Genomic DNA, 22,537 nt, shown 5'->3' on the forward strand with positions numbered 1-22,537 from the left:
AGTTACTTGAGCATTCTGAATTCGACTTTGACTCCTGATCCCCAAAAGGGGCCACTTGTTCCTTTCCACCTCAGCTGCACCACAGCCTGGTAGCTATTCCCAAAACTCTCTGCTTATTAAGACTAGATGTGCTAAATAGACTTCCTTTAAGCTGTTAGTGGCAAAGAAGAGCAGGCTGTTCACAGAATCACCCATGAGCACAGGCACAGCTCGTTTAATTGCACTTTGCTTTATTGTGTGCTTCATAGATACTGCATTTCTTACAGATTGAAGGTTTCGTGGCAACTTTGCATCAAGCAAGTCTATTGGTACCACTGGTATAAAATAATATTCTTATACGAATCAGCAATTCAAAATGCCCTAGATCAAGCAATACTAGTATGTCGGAAATGGCAGTTCTCAAAATTCACTGTGATCTTTGATTTTCAGAATGCTTGGATTCTTTATAATAGTATTTTTCAAGGTGACTAAATATTTTTTCTGTTCTACAGGGAAATGTCATTCATGAACCATCAGCTGAACATTCACTTTTTTCTAGTCAAATAAAACACCTATTTTAAAAGGCTGCTGGTATCTGGATAGCTATCTGAAATTGGTTTAATTATTTCATACATTACCTAGACAAGAAAGCAATTTTGTAACCAGAAATAGATAAACTACATAAACAAACAACCTCTCAGACTCACAAAGGGCTGTAAGGCTTAAAAATAACCACAGTCATGGAAAATATTACTTTGTATGGAAAAATTTTACTTTATTTTGTAAAAAGTAATGTTTTGAGTATATTTACTCTACTCTTTCAAAGTAATGCAAGTACAATGATAAGCACTGAATAAAAAGTACCCTGCTTTATGAACTTATTTTTAATACACTGAAGGCATACTGCTTACTGAAGGTAGAAATATGGGATCCAATTATAAAACTCAACACGTAAGAGTAAACACATACAACTGAATAGCTGTGAAAAAATAGAGGATTAATCAAAATATTCTGTTTAAAAATATTAAGTTCAAGTTAAGTGGGAATTTTATGCATAAAAATCATACTGTATAGTCAGAATGACTCCTCAATGGTCATTCCTGAGAAACAAGTAGTAACTTCAGTTAAAAGTTAACGCTTGTTTTCCAAAGTACTTTCAGAACTTCGCTATTCAAATTAAAATATTTTAACAATTCATTCCGAAGACGTTATTTAGTTCTCATCCCAAGACATCTTCTTGTGATGTATAAATAAATCTGCTAGCAAAAAAGAGTAAGAAAAAAACAATCTAGGAAAAGAAAATAGTTCAATTGAGTCAAAGAAAATGTGATCTTAGATTACTTTTTTTTTTCCTCATTTCTTTTCACGAAGGCTTCTGAGACTGAAACAAACCTGCAGGGAGTTCACCTGGGTCTGCATTTTCTCTCAAATCTCTTGGCTGTGACACAGCACAGGGAAACACGAATGTCACCCTATCTCACCAGACGGGAATATCTAACCTCATTCGGCCCTGGGCAGCAATGAGTAACATTACAAAAGTGCCTAAAGTCTATAATTACTCAAGAACAAAGTGGACTCCTCTAGCGATGATTTTACTGTACTGTTTTGTTGCCTTAATACCAATGAATCATCAAAAAAAAAAAAAAAGAATTAAAAACCTGAAATTCAAACTATCAGTAGACAACCGTTTCAAAGTTGGGAGAAGTAAAGATAGGCCCAACCACGTAAAGTCTCCCTCTTCCATTCCTACTTGACATAATTCATTTTTCCCGTAACGATCCTAAAGAGAAACCCGTTTCCACCCCTACTGCACCAAGAAACAGCGCCACCTATTTGCAGCGCACGGCTCGGGCGCTCCGGGAGGCGAGCGGGAGGTCCGGAGCCCACGCTTCCGTCAATCAGCCTGGCCCCGCCCGTTTTCAGTCCGCGCGTGCGCCTGGGGGGCTTCCGGGGCCGACACTGGGGGCCCCGCGGACCTGGCTGCGGCTGCGGCTGCGGCAGGTGGGGACGGCCCGGCGGCGCACAGTGGAGTCCGCTTCAGTTTTATCACTCGGGGCGGGGTGGTCTTCTTGTCGGAGAGCAGGACCTTGGCGGGGGGTGGGTGCGCGGCTCCGTTTTCAGCGCTCCCGGCCCCACGAGGAGCCTGGGGCTGCCCCGGCTGCGCAGTGCCCGCGGGGGACGGAGCCTTCGGCGGCGCCGAGTGCGGCGCCGCCTTTCCGCCCGCAGAATGGAGGGCGCTGGCCGAGGACACCCTGACCGACGCCGAGTTCTTGACTTTAATTTGGGTGCTGGTGGAAGGGCCCAGGAATCTGACTGGCTTGGGACCAGTCTTACAGTTCACACCTTCGTCTTCCTCTTCATTGAAAGCCATCAGTCGCCTGTGAATACAGAAGCATATCATGGTCAGCGTTTACAGGTTGGGTGACCCATGGAAACGTCTCCACAAAGTTTTATCTTCAGGGGCAAAATCGTTTTCATCAAGAATTTGAGTCAAGAGGTTCAGAGGGATCAGACTACCTCATCTCTCCCACCAAGGTCAATAAGTAAATCACCAAGTTTACGCAAGATTATTTCTGCTTGAATACAAACTCTTAAAATCACCATGTTAATATGAACGACGAATTAAAATTTAGTATGTTACACCGGAATTATACACTACATCACTTGGTTCCTGAGAATCCTCACGTGATCCAGAGGATAACCAGGATGATGATCCCAAGTTGTTGTTTTGTTTTTTTAAGAGATCTACTGAGGAAGTTTACTGAGTGTTTCACAGTCCAATAAACTCTTTGCTATTGCATATTTTACTCTCCTCTTGAAACTTTACACTCTATTAACAAAGGTTCTGGGGTCTCAAGTAAAGACACTTGTTTAACTTTGTTGGATCCGTATTTCCCAGTAATTCTGTAATGCAACATTTGGCACCCAGTAAAATTAGCATTCTGCGGAAGTTATTTTGGGAGCTGCTAGAATGGTCAAACCCATTTGAATTTTTGAATTTGAGAGGTACTGGACAAACCTTCAAAGATTCCTGAATTGAGTTTGCCATTCATTATAAAAAGTCTAAAGGCGGAGCAGTGTTTCTTTTTTTAGTTTAAAAAAAATTCGATTTATTTAAACAAAAAAACCCACCCTAGTTTACCCATTTCTTCCTTCCCCCACCCCTTGCCTCTGACAACCACCAATCAGTTCTTTGTATCTATCAGATTGGAATTTTTTTTTTTTGCTCCACATATTAGATCACATGGTATTTGTCTTTGACTTACTTCACTTAATGCCCTCAAGGTCCTTCCATGTTGTCAACAAATGGCAAGATTTCATTCTTTTTTTATGGCTGAATAATATTCCACTGTGTGTGTGTGCATGTGTGTGTGTGCGTGTGTGTGTATCACCTCTTCTTTATCCATTCATCCATCAATTGACACTTGAATTTTTCCATATTGTAAACAATATTGCAATGAACATGGGGGTGCATATATCTTTTCAAATGACTCTGCATTTTTTGGTGATACCAGAAGTGAAATTGCTGGATCATATGGTAGTTCTACCTTTAATTTTTTGAAGAACCTCTCTACTATTTTCCACAGTGGCCGCACCAGTTTACATTCCCACCATAACTGCACAAGGGTTCCCTTTTCTCCACATCCTTGCCAACATTTGTTATCTCCTGTCTTTTTGGTAATAGCCGTCCTAACAGCTTTGAGGTGATATCATTGTGGTTTTGATTTGCATTTCCCTGATTATTGATGTTGAGCATCTTTTCTTGTACCTGTCAGCCATCTGTATGTCTTCTTCAGAAAAATGTCTATTCAGATTTTCTGCTCATTTTTTAATCACTTTTTTTTTGCTAGTGAGTTGTATGAGTTCCTTATATATTTTAGATATTAGCTCCTTATCAGATATATGATTTGCAAATATTTTCTCCCATTCAGCAGAAAGTCTTTTGATTTTGATGGTTTCCTTTGCCATGCAGAAGTTTTTTAGTTTGGTACAGTCCCACTTGTTTATTTTTGCCTTTGTTGCTTTTGCTTTTGGTATCAGATACAAAAAAAATCATTGCCAAGGCCTATGTTAAGGAACTTATTACTCTTGTTTTCTTCCAGGAGTTTAGGACTTCGGATCTTATCTTCAAGTCTTTAATCTACTTTAACTTTTGTGTATCGTGCAAGATAGGGATCCAGTTTCACTCTTTTGCATGTGGATATCCAATTTTCCCAACACCATGTATTAAAGAGACTGTCCTTTCCCCATTGTGTATTCTTGGCTCTTTTTGTTGTAAACTAGACGACCATATATGTGTGGCTTTATTTCTGGGCTTTCTATTCTGTTCTTCTGTGTGTCTGGTTTTATGCCAATACCATACTGTTTTAATTATTATAGTTTTGTAATATATAGTAGTCTGCCCTTTCTGCAGTTTCTGCAGTTTCAATCACCCATAGTCAACCATGGTCTGGAAGCAGATGATCCTCCTTCTGACTATCATCAGAATGTCAGTAGTAGCCTAACGCTATGTCACAATGTCATTCATACTATGACTACTAGCCTAATGCTATGTCTATGTTATTCACTTCACTTCATCTCATCATATAGGCATTTTATCATCTTACATCATCATAAGGATGATGTACAATATCTTAAGAGACCACATTCAGATAACATTTATTACAGTATATTGTTACAACTGTTCTATTTTATTAGTTATTGCTATTAATCTCTTACTGTGCCTACTTTATAAACTAAACTTGATCACAGGTATGTATGTATAGGAAAACACATAGTACATATACAGTTCAGCACTGTTGTGGTTTCAGGCATCCACTGGGGGTCTTGGAACATATCCTCTGTGGATAAGGGGGGGACTATGCTAATTGGAAATCAGGGACCATGAGGTTTCCAGCTTTGTCAAATCTTCTTTCTCAGGATTGCTTTGGCTCTTCACGATCTTCTGTGGTTCCATACAAATTTGAGGGTTGTTTGTTCTATTTCCATAAAAAAATGCCATTGGAATTTTGATAGGGAATGCACTGAATCTGTAGATTGCTTTGGATAATATGGACATTTTTTCAATATTCTTCCAATCCATGAGGACAGAATATCTTCCCATTTATTTATGTTTTCTTCAATTTCTTTCACGTCTTAGAGTTTTCAAAAACAGGTCTTTTACCTCCTTGGCTAAATTTATTCCTAGATGTTTTATTCTTTTTGGTGCAATTGCAAATGGGATTGTTTTCTTATCTTTCTGATAATTCATCATTAGTGTACAGAAACAAGATTTTGATGTGTTAATTTTGTATCCTGCAAATTTACTGAATTTGTTTGTTAGTTCTAACAGTATTGATGGAGTTTTAAGGTTTTCTATGTATAATATCATGCCAACTGCAAATAGTGCCAGTTTTACTTCTTCCTTTCTAATCTGGATGCCCTTTATTTCTTTTTCTTGCCTAAATGCTCTGGCTAGGACTTCCAGTACTATGTTGAATAAAAGTGGCGAGAGTGGGTATACTTGTCTTGTTCCTAACCTTAGAAGAAAAGCTATCAGCTTTTCACCACTGAGTATGTTGCTAGCTGTGGGCTGTTCATATATGGCTTTATTATGTTGAAATGTAGTCCCTCTATTCCCACTTTGTTGAGAGTTTTTATCAGAAATTGTTGTTGAATTTTGTCAAATGCTTTTTCTGTATCTATTGAGATGATCATATGATTTTTGATGTGGTATCAAAACCATATCATAGATTTGTTTCAGTTCATGATGGTGATGTAGGAAAATCTTGAACTTACCTCCTCCCACAGATATACTGAGTCTAAATCTATATATGGTACAATTTCCTCTTAAAAAATAAAATCCTAAAGAATAGCTGAGTGACAACTACACATCATTAGGAGAAGGAAGGAAATAAAAATTCGAGCAGAAGTAAATGAAATAGAGACTATAAAGCAATAGAAAAGATCAATGAAACTAAAAGCTAGTTCTTTAAAGAGATAAAATTGACCAGCCAAGAAAAAAGAGAGAGGACACAAATAAGTAAAATCAGAAATGAAGAGGAGAGGTTACAACTGATACCACGGAGATACAAAGGGTCAAAAGAGCTTACTACGAATAATTACACACCAACAAATTGGACAGCTTAAAAGAGATGGATGAATTCCTAAGGGATTAAGAGGTACAAACTTCTAGTTATAAAATAAATAAGTCATGGGGATGAAAAGTACAGCAAAGGGAATACAGTCAATAATATTATATAATATTGTATGGTGACAGATGGTAACGACACTTTGCATGGTGAGCAATGCATAATGTATAGAATTGTTGATTCACTATGTTGTACACCTGACTAATAGAACATTGTATGTCAACTATACTTCAGCGTTTTTTTAAAAAAGGAAATAAATGAATGAATGAATGAATGTTTAAAAGTTCCTAGAAACATACAACCTACCAAGACTGACTCATGATGGAATTCACAATCTGAACAGACGGATTACTAAGGAGATTGAATCGGTAATCAAAAAGCAACCAGGGCACCTGGCTGGCTCAGTCAGTGGAGCCTGTGACTCCTGATCTTGGAGTCATGAGTTCAAGGCCCACATAGGGCCTAGAGCTTATTTTAAAAACAAAAACAAAATAAAAACTCCCAACAAACAAAAGTCCAGGTAAATTCTACCAAACATTTGAAGGAGATTTAATACCAATCCTTCTCAAACTTTTCCAAATAACAGAAGATGAGGGAACTCTTCCTAATTCTTTTTACGAGGCCAGGAGAACCCTGATACCAAAACCAGACAAGAACACCACAAGAAAAGAAAATATCCCTGGTGAACATAAATGCAATAATATTCAACAAAATACTAGCAAACCATATTCAACAGTACATTAAAAGGATTATACACCATGATCAAGTAGGATTTATTCCAGGGATGCAAGGATGGTTCAACATCTATAAGCCAGTCAATGTGATATATCACATTAACAAAATGAAGGAAAAATCACAGGGAATATTGTTTGAAATGACCTTAAAACTGTCAACCAACCACTGTTGAAACCCTGCCTGCTCCTTCTACTGCTTGCATCAGTTTCACTTCACGAAGATCATCTCCTGAACAGAAAGTTCCCCCAAGTCTTCTCCCTCTCATCAATATGGCATGGTGATCTGAACACCGACATGTAGTAGAGAATACAAATATAATATATTCAACCCTAAAACTACTGAACATAACTAAATTTTCTCAAGTGAATCAAATGATTCTTTGGGACCTTGCAGTTGCTTTTAAGTCATCATTATCATTATCTTATCCATGAATCAAAAAGAATGCTTAATAAACCAAAGAAAAGACAACACAGAGGAGAATCTCCATAAAACCAATCCTGCTTGTTTTTTCAGTCCACATCTTCCACTAGACTCTTGACCAAGGTTTCCCAACCTTAACATTATTGCCATTTATGGCTGGATAAATCTCTGTTGTGGGTGCTGCCCAGTGCATTCTACGACATTTAGCAGTGTCCCTGGCCTCTACTTACTAGGTGCCAGTAGCATCTCCCACCCCACAGTGTCTCTAAACATTGCCAAATATGTCCTGTGGGACAAAACTGCCCCCATTTGAGAACCCCTGCTCTAGACCCAAACAATATTTGCTAACTGTAAGCTCAAAAAGCAAAATAATGATAACAAATTGAGGGCCTTTAAGAAAAAAGATCTGTTTTAACAAGAGATAATGAACCACTAAAAACTGAATAAAATTCTCCGCATTTCTGTGAAAGAGCCAAAGGGCAAAAAAAAAGAAAGCAATCAGATTCCATAGGAGCAGTGAATCAAATTCTAGGACAAATGATGAAGAAATCAGAACATCTGAAAAGCATGAATAATACCCAATGAAAAATAAATATGATTTTAAATGTATTTAAATGTATTTAAAGTGAAAAGCACAGATGTAGAGTGAATTTGATGCTAATTTCATAAAATATAAGAAATATTAAATAAAAATGCTATTTGTGGGCACCTGGGTGGCTCAGATGGTTAAGCGTCTGCCTTTGGCTCAGGTCATGATCCCAGGGTCCTGGGATCAAGACCCGCATCGGGCTCCCTGCTCCTTGGGAACCTGCTTCTCCCTCTGCTTCTCTCTCTCTCTGTCTCTCATGAATAAATAAATAAAATCTTTAAAAAAAAATGCTATTTGTGGTAATAGGAAGGTGAAAGGAATTCAAAATAAGTCACAGGAGATTTCAAATATTAAGTCTAATAAATAAGTTTTTGACTACTGCCAATAAAGCCTAGGATTTCACTTTTATAGGGAAAAATACCATAGCATTCTCACTGTATCCACTAGTATTCTTAAAAACACACTCTCCCAAAAAGAACATACTATAACTCAGTTTTAGAGAATTATTTTCAGTTTTTACATTGTTTTGGTAACTTTGAATTTATCACAATTTAATTTTGATGGTAAGGCAGAATACTTACCTTGGTGATTAATAAATTTAGTAAGGTCAACATTATTCATTTCCCCAATAAAGGCAGGAAAACTACAGGTCATATTAAAAAAACAAAAAACACTATCAACAGAGCACAGATAACCTCTTTCGAACTGGGGCCATGTGACGGAGGCTTCCAAGTAAGGGCCGCTCTTCCAGGGTCCAACATTCTATCAGCTCATGAGGCACCCGCCAGTAGCTAACACCTGGAAGATAAAAAGGCATAATTAAGAGAGCCACTGTCTACGGCAAAAGGTTCGGCAGCACTGTTTTGTGGAAGACTAGGCAGAAAGAGTTTGAAATTCATGGCTCCCATCTGAAGAAGGTAGGTGTACACAGCAAGTGTGCCCGAGAAGAGCCAAGGTAATAGCGGCCCAGCTCATAAGCCAGGTCTAGGAATTGTAACTACCAGCCCCAGCTCCACCACTGATCATCAGTAGGTCGTCACATGGGTCCTGGGCAGAAGAGTGTGTGCTGTTAAAAGGCACGGGCTCTGGAGCCAAGACTGCCTGGGTCTGAATGCCACGTCTATCACTCACTGATCATGTGACCTTGGGAAAGTTACTTAACTTTTCTGTGCCTAAATTTTCTCATCTATGAAATGACAATAATGGTACATACTACATAGGTTGGCTGTGATGATTAAATGAGTAAATAAACGCAAAATGCTTAGTATACTTCCTGGCACTTGAACACTTAAAAGACGTTAGGTGCCTTTATTTTATAAATCATAGTGTTGACAGTTGTGTAAGGGTTGGACAGTGAGGGTTCTAACTCCCACCCTATCCACCTCATTGGGCTGCAGTAATCATCAAGTCAGGTATATTTTGTGAACCACTCTGTAAAAGGCAACCACTATATAAATATGAGCAATCACTACCCTATAAGCACCTTTTCAAACAAGAATAATCTGAGTTAATGTGTTAGGCCAAGATTGTGGTCAAATTCATTTTAATTTTTAAATCAGGTAAGCTTCTGAATGAAAGTTGGAAATGTATTTTTATGAACCTCAAAAACATTATGCTGAGTGAAAAAAGCCAAACACAAAAGGTCATTATATTGTATGATTTCAATTACAGGAAATATCCAGAATAGGCAAATGCGTTGAGACAGAAAACAGATTGGTGGTTGCCGGAGGCTGAAGACAGAAGAGAATGGGGAGTAACTGCTTACAGGTACTGGCTTTCCTTGTGGGGTGATGAAAATGTTTTGCAACTAGATAGAGATGGTGGTTATACAACATTGTTAACATAGTAAATGCCACTGAAGTGTATACTTTGATTTTATGTTATGTGAATTTCACCTCAATTTAAAAGAAATCACAAAAGTATAAAGATGCATTTTGCATTTTAAAAGGCTTAAAAAATAACGTTGAATAAAAAATTGGCATTTTTTAAAAAAGTAACTTTGAAGTCCCAGGAATGGATATGGTATCTTGTTTTTTTTGTTTGTTTGTTTTTTAAAGATTTATTTACGAGAGAGAGAGGGAGAGAGAGCATAAGCAGGAGGGGCAGAAGGAGAGGGCAGAAAGAGAATCTCAAGCGGACTTCACGCCAAGTGCGGAGCCCAATGCGGGGCTCAATCCCACGACCCCAACCTGAGCCAAAACCAAGAGTCTGTGCCACCCGGGCACCCGTGGTGTCTTGTTGTTTAATCATTAAAGATTTAGTGATAAATATTAACCAACTTAGCAAGCTGGGCATATAAATTATAATAGACATATCCAATATTCACAGAAGCCTATGTACCTCATTTTAAGACAGTAATTTTCTGGAACTGCTTGATCTCAAACCTACTTAAGCTATAAAAACATTCCCAAATCTCATCCATTAAGACTTTTTTAAAGTCAGATTTATTGAGATATAATTTACATAAAATAAAATTCTCCCTTTTAAAGTATTCGGTTCGATGAGTTTTGACAAATATATACAAGTCATGCAATCACAGCCACAGTCAAGACATAGAACATTTCTGTCACCCCAGAAGTTCCCTTGTACCCCTTTGCAATCAATGCCCTCCCCTCCATTCCCTAGTTTTGCCTTTTCAGGGGTGGCATATAAACGGAATCATACAGTATAGAGCCTTTTGTGTCTGGCTTCTTTAGCATGATGCTTTGAAGATTCATCCATGTTGATATACACATTAATGATCATTTTTTTTTTATTGCTGAGTAGTATTCCATTATATGGATACACCATAATTTATTTTAAAAAGTTTTATTTTTTTCCTGCCTATAAAGTAATTCAGTTTCATTGTACAAAATTTGGATAATAAAGAAAAGTACATATAAAAAAAAAAAATCAAGATCGGGCGCCTGGGTGGCTCAGTTGGTTAAGTGTCTGCCTTCAGCTCAGGTCATGATCCCAGGGTCCTGGGATCAAGTCCCATGTCAGGCTCCTTGCTCTGCAAGGAGTCTGGTTCTCCCTCTGCCGCTCCACCCCCCCTCATTCTCTCAATCTCTCTCTCTCTCTCAGATAAATAAATAAAATCCTAAAAAAAAATCAAGATCAATTCTAATCCTAAAACTAGGAATCATGGTTCATGACACTTTGATGAATCTGTTTCTAGTCTTTTTCTTATTCATATGATAGGCACCTAATTGAAAACACTTTATATTTAATTTTGTTTCCTGCTTTTGATCATTCCATGACAAGCTTATTTTATCATGGGCATTCATCTCTGTAAAAAATTATTCAAAATAATTTTAATAGCTATGCTCAACTATTTCCCATAGATGTACCAGTATGTATTTCTCTATTATAGACATTTATATTGCTTTTATTTTTTTCTCTATTATGAATAATGCTTAATTGAACAATCTGTTCATAAACCTTTGTCTGCATTTGATTATGACCTTAGGGTAGATACCCAGAAGTAGAGTTATCGGGTCAAAGAAAATGAACAATTTTGATGTTATGGATATGTAATGATAAATTATTTCCCATTAAAGTAATATTAACTTTTACTCCTGCCAAGAATTCATGAGAGATCTTTACTAATCTGGTATGAAAAAATAATCCTCATTTAATATGTATTTCATTGATAAATAATGAGTTTGAACCTCTTGCCACATGTTTATCTATCTGGAAATTCTGTGGTCATGAACCTTGCACATTTATTTACAATAGGGGTTGAATTGATTTGCTAATCAACTTAAATAAATCTCTATTTTAGGGATATTCTTATCTCTAAATATAATATTTTTATCTAAGTTTTTATTAGCCTTTTATTTATGCATTTTTGTTTTAAAGTTAATATATTAAATGTGATATAATCAAATTTATTCATCTTTGTCTTTATGATTTATTTTCCTATTAAGAAATCAGTTATTTGCTTAAGTTTCATTGTAGTTTATTATAGCTTCATTTTTCATCCATAAATTCACCTGGGATTATTTTGATAAATGACATGAGGCTAAAGTTGTTTTCTCCCAAGTATATTTCTCATTTATTAAATTATCTATCTTTTTACACTGATATTTAATACTCCTTATCACATGGTATTTTTATTCTTGTAAGTTCACTGGGGTTTACTTCTGATCTCTGCATCTATTCTTGTACCAGAAACATATGGTTCTTCTTATTACAACTCTCTCTACAGTATTTTTACTATCACACAGTTATAGACTCATTCCTCTAATGACTTCTACTTCCCAAAATGTTCCTATTTCACTGGCTTATTCTTTCAACGGAATTTTGGAATCATTTCCTCAAGATTCCCAAAGAGTTCCACTTATATTTTGGTAGGAATTGCATTAAACCTGTAACTTAATCTGAGAGGAACTGACGTCTTTATAATGAATATTATAAAATCTGTCTCAATAGTTTTCCCATTCGGGAGCATGGTATGTCTCACCATAATCTTTGTCTTCTTTTTTTATAGATGGATGGATGAATTGATGGATGAATATATTTTAGCAGTCTTCACAAAAGACTCCACAAAAGCATTTCTTGATAGGTCAGTCCTAGTGATTCTGTCATTTATTGCTATTGTGAATGGGATTTTCTCCTCTAAGTTCTTTTTTTTTCTTTTTAAGATTTTATTTTTTTTATTTGAGAGAGAGAGAATGAGAGATAGAGAGCACGAGAGGTAAGAGGGTCAGAGGGAGAAGCAGACACCCTGCTGAGCAGGAGCCCGATGTGGGACTCGCTCCCAGGACTCCAGGATCATGACCTGAGCCGAAGGCAGTCGCTTAACCAACTGAGCCACCCAGGCGCCCTCTCCTGTAAGTTCTAACTAATCTATCATAAGTAAGCTAGTCTTTGTTTACTTATATTGTATCCAGCTAGTTTGTTCTACTCATCATTTAAAATACCTTTAGTTGATTCCTTTGGGTTTTCTAAAAAGACATACTGTCCCCAAATAATAACTGTCTTCTTCCTTCTAATAATTCTTTCTCTTTCTGTTTCCTGTCTGATGGCTTTGCACAGGCCTTCCAGAACGGTGTTAAATACCAATGATACTTCATTACATGTTCCCAAAAAGTCAAAATCAGTCTTCCACTCTGTGAGCCAGTAATAGCAGCTCTTCCCTTCAGCTTCCTGGGTCAGTGGAGAAAGAAGCCCACCCACCCCCAGGGCCCCCCCACAAAACCTCCGGGGCCGTCTGCCAGTCCAGAGCCACAGAGAACACCGAGGGGTTTGTTCCTGAAGCCTAAGGGTCTTAAAGTCACTTAAATCTAAAATGAAAAACTTAAAGAGAATAGCACTTGTTTTCTATCTGTTTGAGGGGTCTGATTTAGAAAAAAAAAATAAAGGAGGAAAAGTGAGGGGGACAAAGTCCAGGAAAGGAAGAGGGTTGGTACGAGCACCTCGTTGGAAAGAGAAACAGGTGACCGCGGAGTTCTGAAAAGCCCCCCCCTTTTATTCAACCTCACGTGACTTGCAATGTCGGTCTCTACCAGCTTTTAAGATCATTTGAGGACCAAGATGTGTCCTATTTATCTGTGGACCCAACTTTAGGACTTCTTATAGGGTTTGCACCTAAGAGACACTCAATACATACTTGTTAATTAAGAGAAAAAAAACAAACTTAGGCATAGAACAGTTAACCTTCTGTGATCCTTACAAGTGGCATGGCCTCTCTGAGACTCAGTTTTCTCATCAGTAAAGTGATAAACAGCATCCAGAATTGTTTTAAGACTAAGAGGTACTGAATGTAAACCACTTATCACACTGGATCCTAAACAGCATTATTATTATCAAATGATATGAGCAGTTGGGAAAAATGGTCAAATTTCAAAGTGTGCATTTAAAGATGAGTGTTTCCTAAGCGTTCTTCAGACATCTTCTGTGGCATTATTTTCATTTTCTCTGTTTTAAATTTTTCCTTTTTTTTTTTCTTTTAAGATTTTACTTTTAAGTAATCTCTATACCTCACATGGGGCTCGACCCTGAGATCAGGAGTTGCATACTCTGCCAACTGAGCCAGCCAGGTGCCCCTCTTTTTTCTTTTGATTGTACATTGTATGCTTACATTAAAGGTATACTTCCTAGGAACAATGCTCGGTACACAGTAGGTGCTAAATAAACTGTTGTTTAATTGAACTAAATAAACATAACTAACAGATGCTGAAATTATAAACTATTTTTTAGGTTACTGGATTATAAACTATTAGTAATAGCTAGCAACTCGGGGATCTAAAGATTTTTTTTTAAGATTTATTTATTTATTTTAGAGAGAGAGAGAGAGAGAGCAGGGGGAAGGGGCAGAGGGAAAGGGAGAGAGTGTCGCAAGCAGACTCTGTGCTAAGCATGGAGCCTGACGAGGGGCTCGATCTCATGACCCTGAGACCAGGACCAAGCTGAAACCAAGAGTCAAACGCTTAACTGACTGAGGCACCCAGGCGCCCCAAGAGGTCTAAAGATTTTTTTTTTTAAGATTTTATTTATTTATTTGATAGAGAGACATAGCGAGAGAGGGAACACAAGCAGGGGGAGTGGGAGAGGGAGAAGCAGGCCTCCCACGGAGCGGGAAGCCCGATGCGGGGCTCGGTCCCAGGACCCTGGGATCATGACCTGAGCCCTCTTAACTTAACGACTGAGCCACCCAGGCGCCCCAGGTCTAAAGATTTTTAAGTAATCTGCCTCAATCAATGATATTATGAGGTGGCAAATACACAAAGAAATACTTAACCTATACAAAGAAATACTTTCTAAAAAAGAGAAATGCAGCATTTGTGCTTACTTTGTTTTATTAAGGAAAAGTCTACCTTCTGCCATGAAATAAAAGAATTGTACTATACCTTTTCCTTCCCAGGCATCAAAGGCATCCATCATTTTCTTCAGTTCAGCTACTGAATAATAGCTCCAAATGTACTGAACATTATTTCCCGCCTCTCTAGAAATATTGCAAAAGGTGATGAAAACATACTACCTAAGTATGAATGTGTACATACACAGACACACGTATAACTAATAGATACTCACCAAGTGCTTGTTAATTAAGGGGAAAAATATATTGGTATTGAATAGTTGTTCTTCTGTGACCCTTCCTTAAGCATATAGATAATATACTATGTATCATATACTGTGAGTATAATATACTATACACATGCTAACCTACATCTGATCTCTTTTTACTGTGGTAAAGTACTTGTTAATTCCACAATATAGACTGTGCAGACAAATCAACAAATTTTTAAAAATAAGTTTTTTAAAAAAATTACCTAACCCCAGGAAAATTTAAAAAGATCCACCTTTGACTAAAACTTTCATAGCATTATGCCAGGCACTCATATATCTTATATAAACATCCTGTAAAGAATTCAGAAAACAATGACATATTTAATCACCTAATAACCAAGTTCATGTGGTCATTCATTGGTCACTAATATGTGACCCAATCCAACCATCCAGAGAATTAAAAAAGAAAAAAGGACTGCTAAGTGAATTGACCAATGTTAAGTAAATTTACAGAAAAAGTATTAAGAGAATAACCCTTAAGAATTTGACATGTTCAAGTCATAGAATTTTAAGGCTGGGAGGGACCAGGGAAGTCTTTCATCATTTCTCAGAACAGGACACCAAGGCACAGGCCAGTTCTGGGTCACTTGGCAGGCCTGCTGACTTCTGAGCAGTGCTTCTGCTCCTGGACGATGGGCCAGCAGAAACAGCCAGGCAGGTAGCTTTGCTTTTCTTTCTCTTCTTTTTTTCTAAAGTCTCTCAGGGGCTTCTGATGCCCACTCCCAGTTGAGAGGCAATATACTAGACCACCGTGGATGTCCTATAGCTTACATATACGTCATGAAGTGGGCCGGTTTCGCCAGCCATGAGGGCTCATGCTGTGTGTTGCCCCGCGTTGATGATCTTCTCTAGTCAACCACATACTCCATTCAGTAACACCTCTTACAAGACACTAAGACTTTATTTTGTTCCTTTTCATATGTAAATATGGACATACCTTTTAAAAATGCTTTTACTGTGAATTCTTCCTCCCAGCTGCTTATCAATAGCATCTGTTCCATCAGTTTTTGTGGAATATACACCAATAATTCTACTCTCACAGCTTGCACCAGATGTGTTAAGATAGTGAAGAACCCAAACTGTTGGCTTATTGCAAACTAAACCATATGAATTACAGAAGTCTGTTAGAGCCTGGAGCAAAAAAATATACAAAATTTGAATTTAATTCTGGAGTAAAGTAAAAATTAATTTGCTCTATTACCAGTTGGTCATAAGGGAAATAAAAAATTATGAATTTCGGCCTAGTCTTTATGCCTTGAAAAACCAAACATGCTTTTGTTGAATTTGGGGTGGGGGTGGGGCAAATCACAAAAGGCATCACCCAAAAACCCAACACCTTTTCCTCTACAGAATTCTTTTCCACATAGAAATTGTATTTTCCTTCCTCCTCCTTTAGCCTCACTACCAATATTATTTTTAATTTTAAAATCTTCGTATGACTAAAAGACCTTTCTCTTTTCCCTTTATTTTCCCCCAATTTCCCATTTGACTCAATCTTCTTTTCACCTTCTACTGACTAAGCCTCATGGTTGATGCTTATTTTTAACTCCACGTCCAATCATAAATTAACCAGATTAACTTGTTCTTTTCCACTGAAAGATATGAATATACAAACTCAATGCAAACTATAAGAACTCCTTTGGCATTTATCTACCTATTCATTCATTCACTTGAATATTAAGAAGGTACTAATGTGGTGAGTGGTGTCTAAGGTCCTGGATACAGCGTCCCAGCCCTCCTTGAGTTTATAGCTAAGGTAAAAGACAGACAGTTGACAAGCCGTCAGGACACAGTGTAAGTGCTACCAGGTGAGCCGATGAAGTGCTAAGGGACACAGAGCAGTAGGACTTCACCCAGGGGAGTGGCAAGGGCCTCCCCTGGGAGAAACAGCATTATTCCTGTGAGCGCCCTGAGGACCGGCACTTTTGTCTGCTTTGTCTAGTATCCCAAGGGCGTGGAATAGTGCCTGACACAAAGGAGATGCTTAATATTTACTGACTCAAGTGAATGAAAATAGGACACTAACATGTCTTACATTTTCATTTAATATTGCTATCTAACTGTATGTTGTATTTCTTTGTGTCCCACACAGTCCCTAGAGCGGTGCTCTATACACCTAAGACATTTGAGATAAATATGTGTTGGCTGACATAGTGAATGTGCACATGCTGTGTCCTCTTTGCATATAAAACAGAAATAAAAGACTAGAGTTGAGACTTCAGAAGATGAATGTTAACCCACCCCAACTTTCCAGTCAGGTGTTTTAGCCCCAATCTGCAGATGTGGCAAACAGCACCAAATAACTGTTAGACGACTCAATTTCTAAATAACTTCAGTAGCAGAACCCATACAACTGTGCAAATCCTGAAGGTGATCTGGAACCAAATCAAATTTCTCTTCATGCTACACTCCTAATAACCATACTGTCGGCTTGCTCTCCTAAGCCAAGGTCCAAATCAAATCAATTCATATCAGTTTTCACTATTATTAATTATCTAGGAAAAATATTTTCCTTTTAGATCCCTAAAGGTGCTAAAAGCAAATATAATACTTATCGATAAGACAAAAACAGGTAATGAAGCTTTTTAAGTTATGTTAAGATTTTTAAAATGTGATTTAAAGGAGAGGCATCTTTAAAAAAAAGATTTATTGATCTCAAAGTGAATTAATCAAACCGATGTTTTAACTTAGTAACAAACTGCTACACTCACTAAATCAGGTTGGAGATTTTATACAATCATTTCTTTATCATGACCATTCTTTTAAAAAGTCATTTCAGTAAATAAAACCCTATACCCTTATATACTACAGTATTGCTGTTAATTTACAAAGAACCTAAAGAGCAGAATATTTCTATCTAAAAAGCCATCAAAAGACATTAAATCTTCAATGAGAGATAAACACTCCATAAACCTCTGAGTGGCAATGTAATACACTTCCCTAGAACATAGGATTTCGGCCTTAAAAAAATTAGTAGTAATTAAGCAAAGTGTCTTCAAAAGTTAGAAAAAGTAAAACTTTCCCATGTTTGGCTTATGTGGCAACACAGGCTATGCAAAATAACACACATTGCTTTGTGTATTAAAATGTATATATATGTATACATATATATTTTTTAAAACTTAAGAAAATGCCAAGACCTTTTTAAGTTCTATATTTGACCTTAAAGAATATGTCTCCATTTCATTGGCCAAGTGGTCAGACAGGCTGTATGGATAAGGGATGCCAAAGTAATCAGCCTCTTCCTGCAGAGCACCACGGGTTTGCTCATCTGTGGGAATGTGAACTTCTCCGTGAAGATAATCCAAAAGGTATTTAAATAGATGTCCATCACGGTCAATAACACAAGCCCCTAGAAAACATTCAGTTCAAAAATCATTGCATAGATACATATGACCATAAATAAAATTTCAACATGTCAAACTAAAATCAGACCTCTACAACTAGAAACGTTTCTCTCTCACAAGAAAGTTGATAGCTACTGTTCAAATGGGTTTAGTCAAATTTGGTGATCCTCTGTTTTCTCACCTACCATACAGGAAAATGTATTCCGAGGTCCATTTGGGATTTTGGATGCAATGACCATATTCCCACTGTGGCCCTTCAAAAGCCACGGAGACCCCAGACTGCTCCTGAAATGTAAGCTTACCCCTAACCTCATCCCTGCCCAGCCAGGAAAGACGTATGGAGCACCACCCTAATGAGGGCATGCCCATTAATATGTCATGTTTGGCTGGAAGTCGACTGGTAGTGTCACTGACATATAAACCCAGAGCTCCTAATGCTATGCTGGTACTACTTTATGACAATTTAGCCAAGTTGGTGTGAGGTTACTCAATAATTCCTTTTCTCCCTTGATTAACTTAGAAGCGATGAAGAAACTAAAACTTGGGGACAGAGAAAAAACACAGTCCCTGCTTACCATCTTTCCACCAACAAACTTCCTGCCCACGGGGCCATCAAGCCCTGGGCACCAGCCATTGGTGTTTCCCATTCATTCAACTGCCCTTCCGCTGGCAAAGCACTCTCTCAAGACCCAGGGTTACTAACAGCCCCTCATGCTCAAGACTTCTCACTCCCTCTCTTCTGACACAGAAGCCAGAGTGGGTTCTCTGGGCCCCAGAACACCGAAGAGGTGCAAAATGCCTTACTGGCCTTGCTGAGGTTTCTCTACAACCAGTAGTAGGTTCAGTCAACACTGGAGCACTCCAAGCAGGGACAGCAGCACAGATCCCTACCCCGCTTCTTCTGGAACACCAGTGTTTAGTCCTCTGCCACTAGGTGACTGACATTTTCTCGTGTGCACGTCAGCCCACACAAGGCTACGCAGCTAGATGAGGTGGCAGGTTTCACGCTAAAGCTCACTGCCGCCAACTGCCCTGGGAGCGGGAGGGTGGCTGCTTTCTCCAGAGAAATCAGTGTGTTCACCTGACGAACACAGACAGAAGCCTCCATGCCTTTACCCATGGAGTTGCATGGATGGAACAACTTTCCAAATATAATCAGTCACCATACTGAGGTCATGGTAGGCCTTTACACGCGTTCATTGTCTTGTCAACTTGTAGTGACAGCATCACAGATTCTGGAAACTGGTATTTCATTTCTCCATGTATTTAATAAATCTCCATTCAGCCCTAATGGTCTCAATAATCAGTATACTGGTCGAATACATTCTATTGCAATTATGAAAACCAAAGGGAATTTAAACTAGACTATTGTAATGAATATTTATGATCATGCTTACGGACTTTAGATATTTACCCGATTCATCTGTTTTTAGAGGAAAACGACCACTGAACATGGATGCCAGCATTGAGTCTTTAAAGCGGCACAAGGACTCACGTCTGGCTGTGTAAATACAGCCGCCCACATTCAGTCGAAGAATATCTAACACCTTTTCTTCTGCCTTGTGACCTTCCATTGTTCCCAGCAACACCTGAATTTTTGCCTTCAAATGCTTTCAGAAAGTGCAAAACAAGGGTGGTCCTGGTCCACCTCTGTGAAAACAAAGAACAGTCACTGCTGACATTTCCAACAGTACACTAAGTAGATAATAAATACGTTTTAATGTGAATTAAAATAAATCCCTCAGCACTGACAATATTGAAGGACTTTGTATAATATGAAAGAAGTTTGAGATACATTGGGAAGCTGGAAAACTTTGGCTCAGAGTATTTGTAAATGATAAACTATCACCAACCAAATCATAGCTATTGAAATGATTGTTTAAGGAATTAAACAAAATAGTGCATTGTCTGTCACATATAAAGCAAAGGTGAAGTTTGCTTATATTCTTTGATATTCACATATCTTTTAAAACTACAGTAAGTCTGAGGGAGCTGTCTAGACTTGCAGAGGGGGGCAGCACGTAGCATGGGATTAGGCTACGAGGCTCTACCACTTACTGGGGGGCGGAGGGCAAATACTTATCTTCCTCTGCCGGTTTCCTCATCTATAAAATGGAGCCAGGGATGGTGCCTACCTCAAAGGACTATCAGAGGAATAACTGACGGAACATATAAAAAGCTAAGATAAGCTGACAGAACATATAGAACAGTCTCTGGCTCAGAGTAAGTACTTGCTAAATGATAAATGTTATCTATAATGATATAAATTTTACCATAAAGTGTATACAGAGGGATTGATATTGGCTCTGGAGATTTAAGGAGACATAACAGCAGAAATTATTAACAATGGTAACTGTAGTTCCTAGGTTAGGTAACTAAGGAATACATAATTTATCAACTGAAATCAGAATTTTATGTATACCAGTAGCCAGACTGGTCCAGAAGAGCAACAAATAACACCTCTAAATCATCTGGCTTCTCCAGTCAAAAATGCCTGAAGCTTTAGGGAAGTTTTAAGGATTTGACTTCTTAATCCTCTCTGGAGATGGATGAACCACAGGTGACTGTGGTGTTTCTATGGAACCTAAAACAATACTGTGATGAAAAAGGTACTCCTGATGTAACTGCACATTTCACAGCAAATGTAAAATGGCTGTCAAGAGGCTCAACTATATTCATGGCAACTCACTTTTACTATGCGATCAACGAGCAACATTTTGTAGATGCTCCAATTTAGCCAATCTCCAGTGATTTGGGAAAAGGAGACCACTGGTGTCTGACGAAAACAATGTGTGTCAAACATGGTCAGCTGGCGGAAACTCTTATGGACCAATGGTCCGGCTTTCAAAAACCACCTATCAATGTGACTTCTTTGGCTGCCTTGAAGTCCTAGGAGCAACCGGGCAAGGATTCATGTGAGAGAACCACCTCTGAAGCATGGGATGGAACGGGCTCATGCTGCCCCAGTTACCAGCTCCCTGGAATCCGTCTCTTCTTCAAAGCCACAGGCAAATCTCACTACTTGCATGACCTTCCCAAGCACCCCCCAGTTAGAATCTGTGCACAGTCCACCAAATATACTTTGTACCTCTCTCCACATTTTATCTCACTTATTTAATCCCTGACCAAAAGCCCTAGGAAGGCAGAATCTACATCACTCTTAATAACTCCCATTTACTCAATGCTTATTAGGTGCCAGTTACTGCAGGGGACACTTGGCAGACATTACCTAATTCACACAAAAGCCCTACTGGATAGGAATTACTGTCCCTATTGATAGATGATGACACTGGAGAAAGAAATCGAGTGATGTGAGCAGCGTCCACGCTAGGGCTGCCCTGTTGGTAAGTGGTGGAGTCGGCCCCAATCCAGGTCAGCAGGACCAGCTCCAAATTTTCTGCTGCACCCCACACTGCCTACTTCAGCACTGTTTCATCCCTAAGGCCCCTGACACGGGCACTTAATTCACTAAGCATCTGTCCATCTGAAGACTGCTGTTGTGACAAGAGGAACACAGCAGCACCCTGAGCGCAAGGATTTTAAGAGATACTCCTGCCTCAGTCAGTTTCTCCTATGGCAGAGAACTATCCATCACCATTTCAAGGCCAGTCTCGAGGCCCCATCCTCAAATGCACCCACTTAGACTCCCTGCCGTGTCAGAAATGCCCTGCTCTCTGGGGAAGGGCCCCCAAAGTGCGGTTCGGTGACCCGCGGCATCAAAACCATCAGAGTCGCTTGCTGTAAATTCAGATTCCCGGGCCACAGCACAGAGTCCGGTTCAGAAAGTCTGAGATAAGAGTCGGGAGTCCGCACGCGGACCCCACTTTGAGAAACGCTGTTCAGGGCACTAGCACTCCTCCCACGATGCGGGACCAAAGAGGGAGGGGCTGGGACACCTCAAAGCCCCGCCAGGGTCTCCCCGGTGCCCGGGGGCCCCCGAATCGGCCCGAAGCCCGAGCCTGCAGCCCGGGGCACCCGTGATATCGGCGTGATCCGGGCCCTTCCTCGGGGCGCCCCGCCGCCTCCCGGGCCCGCGGCCCACCCGGCGCCCGGGTCTTCTGCACGGGCGGGGCCGGGTAGGCGGCCTCCCCGACTGACCTGCGGCCCGCCCGGCCCTCCGCGCGGCCGCCGGACGCCGCGGGGCCCGACGCGGAAGTGAGGGCCTCCTCGTCGGCTCGGCAACTCGTGGAGCAGCGCGGCCCCAGCGGCGCCCCCGTGCGGCCCGGCCCCGCAGCGACTGCAGCCGGAAAGAGGGAGGCCCCGCCCCCGACGCGCCCCGC

The 22,537-nt window shown here is 39.4% G+C and overlaps 1 protein-coding gene across 2 annotated transcripts; it reads right to left on the minus strand.

The window, feature by feature from the left end:
• Positions 1-220: 220 nt before the first annotated feature.
• Positions 221-22,493, minus strand: KCTD18 (potassium channel tetramerization domain containing 18). 2 transcript variants are annotated; one of them, XM_027591000.2, is made up of 7 exons: positions 22,356-22,493; positions 19,672-19,907; positions 18,051-18,262; positions 15,848-16,041; positions 14,691-14,785; positions 8,550-8,652; positions 221-2,357 (listed from the first exon to the last, which is right to left on the minus strand). In XM_027591000.2, exons 2-7 carry the CDS (start codon positions 19,829-19,831, stop codon positions 1,874-1,876), a joined length of 1,248 nt encoding a protein of 415 aa, XP_027446801.2. In that variant the 5' UTR covers positions 19,832-19,907; positions 22,356-22,493; the 3' UTR covers positions 221-1,873. The 2 variants fall into 2 exon arrangements, with proteins under 2 accessions (XP_027446801.2, XP_027446802.2); XM_027591001.2 differs by lacking the exon at positions 22,356-22,493 and adding an exon at positions 20,947-21,091.
• Between the last annotated feature and the right edge of the window lie 44 nt (positions 22,494-22,537).

This window comes from Zalophus californianus, chromosome 3 (assembly GCF_009762305.2).
Source record: "Zalophus californianus isolate mZalCal1 chromosome 3, mZalCal1.pri.v2, whole genome shotgun sequence".
Classification (NCBI taxonomy): Eukaryota; Metazoa; Chordata; class Mammalia; order Carnivora; family Otariidae; genus Zalophus; species Zalophus californianus.

Bases quoted from the DNA above. Each gene is read 5' to 3' on its own strand.
- KCTD18 (XM_027591000.2), bottom strand. From the start codon at position 19,831: ATGGAAGGTCACAAGGCAGAAGAAAAGGTGTTAGATATTCTTCGACTG. The intron at 18,263-19,671 runs GTAAATATCTAA...AATGTTTTCTAG, and splicing joins TCTAAAAACAGATGAATCGG to GGGCTTGTGTTATTGACCGT. The intron at 14,786-15,847 runs GTATGTCCATAT...CAATATTTCTAG, and splicing joins AGTAAAAGCATTTTTAAAAG to AGAGGCGGGAAATAATGTTC.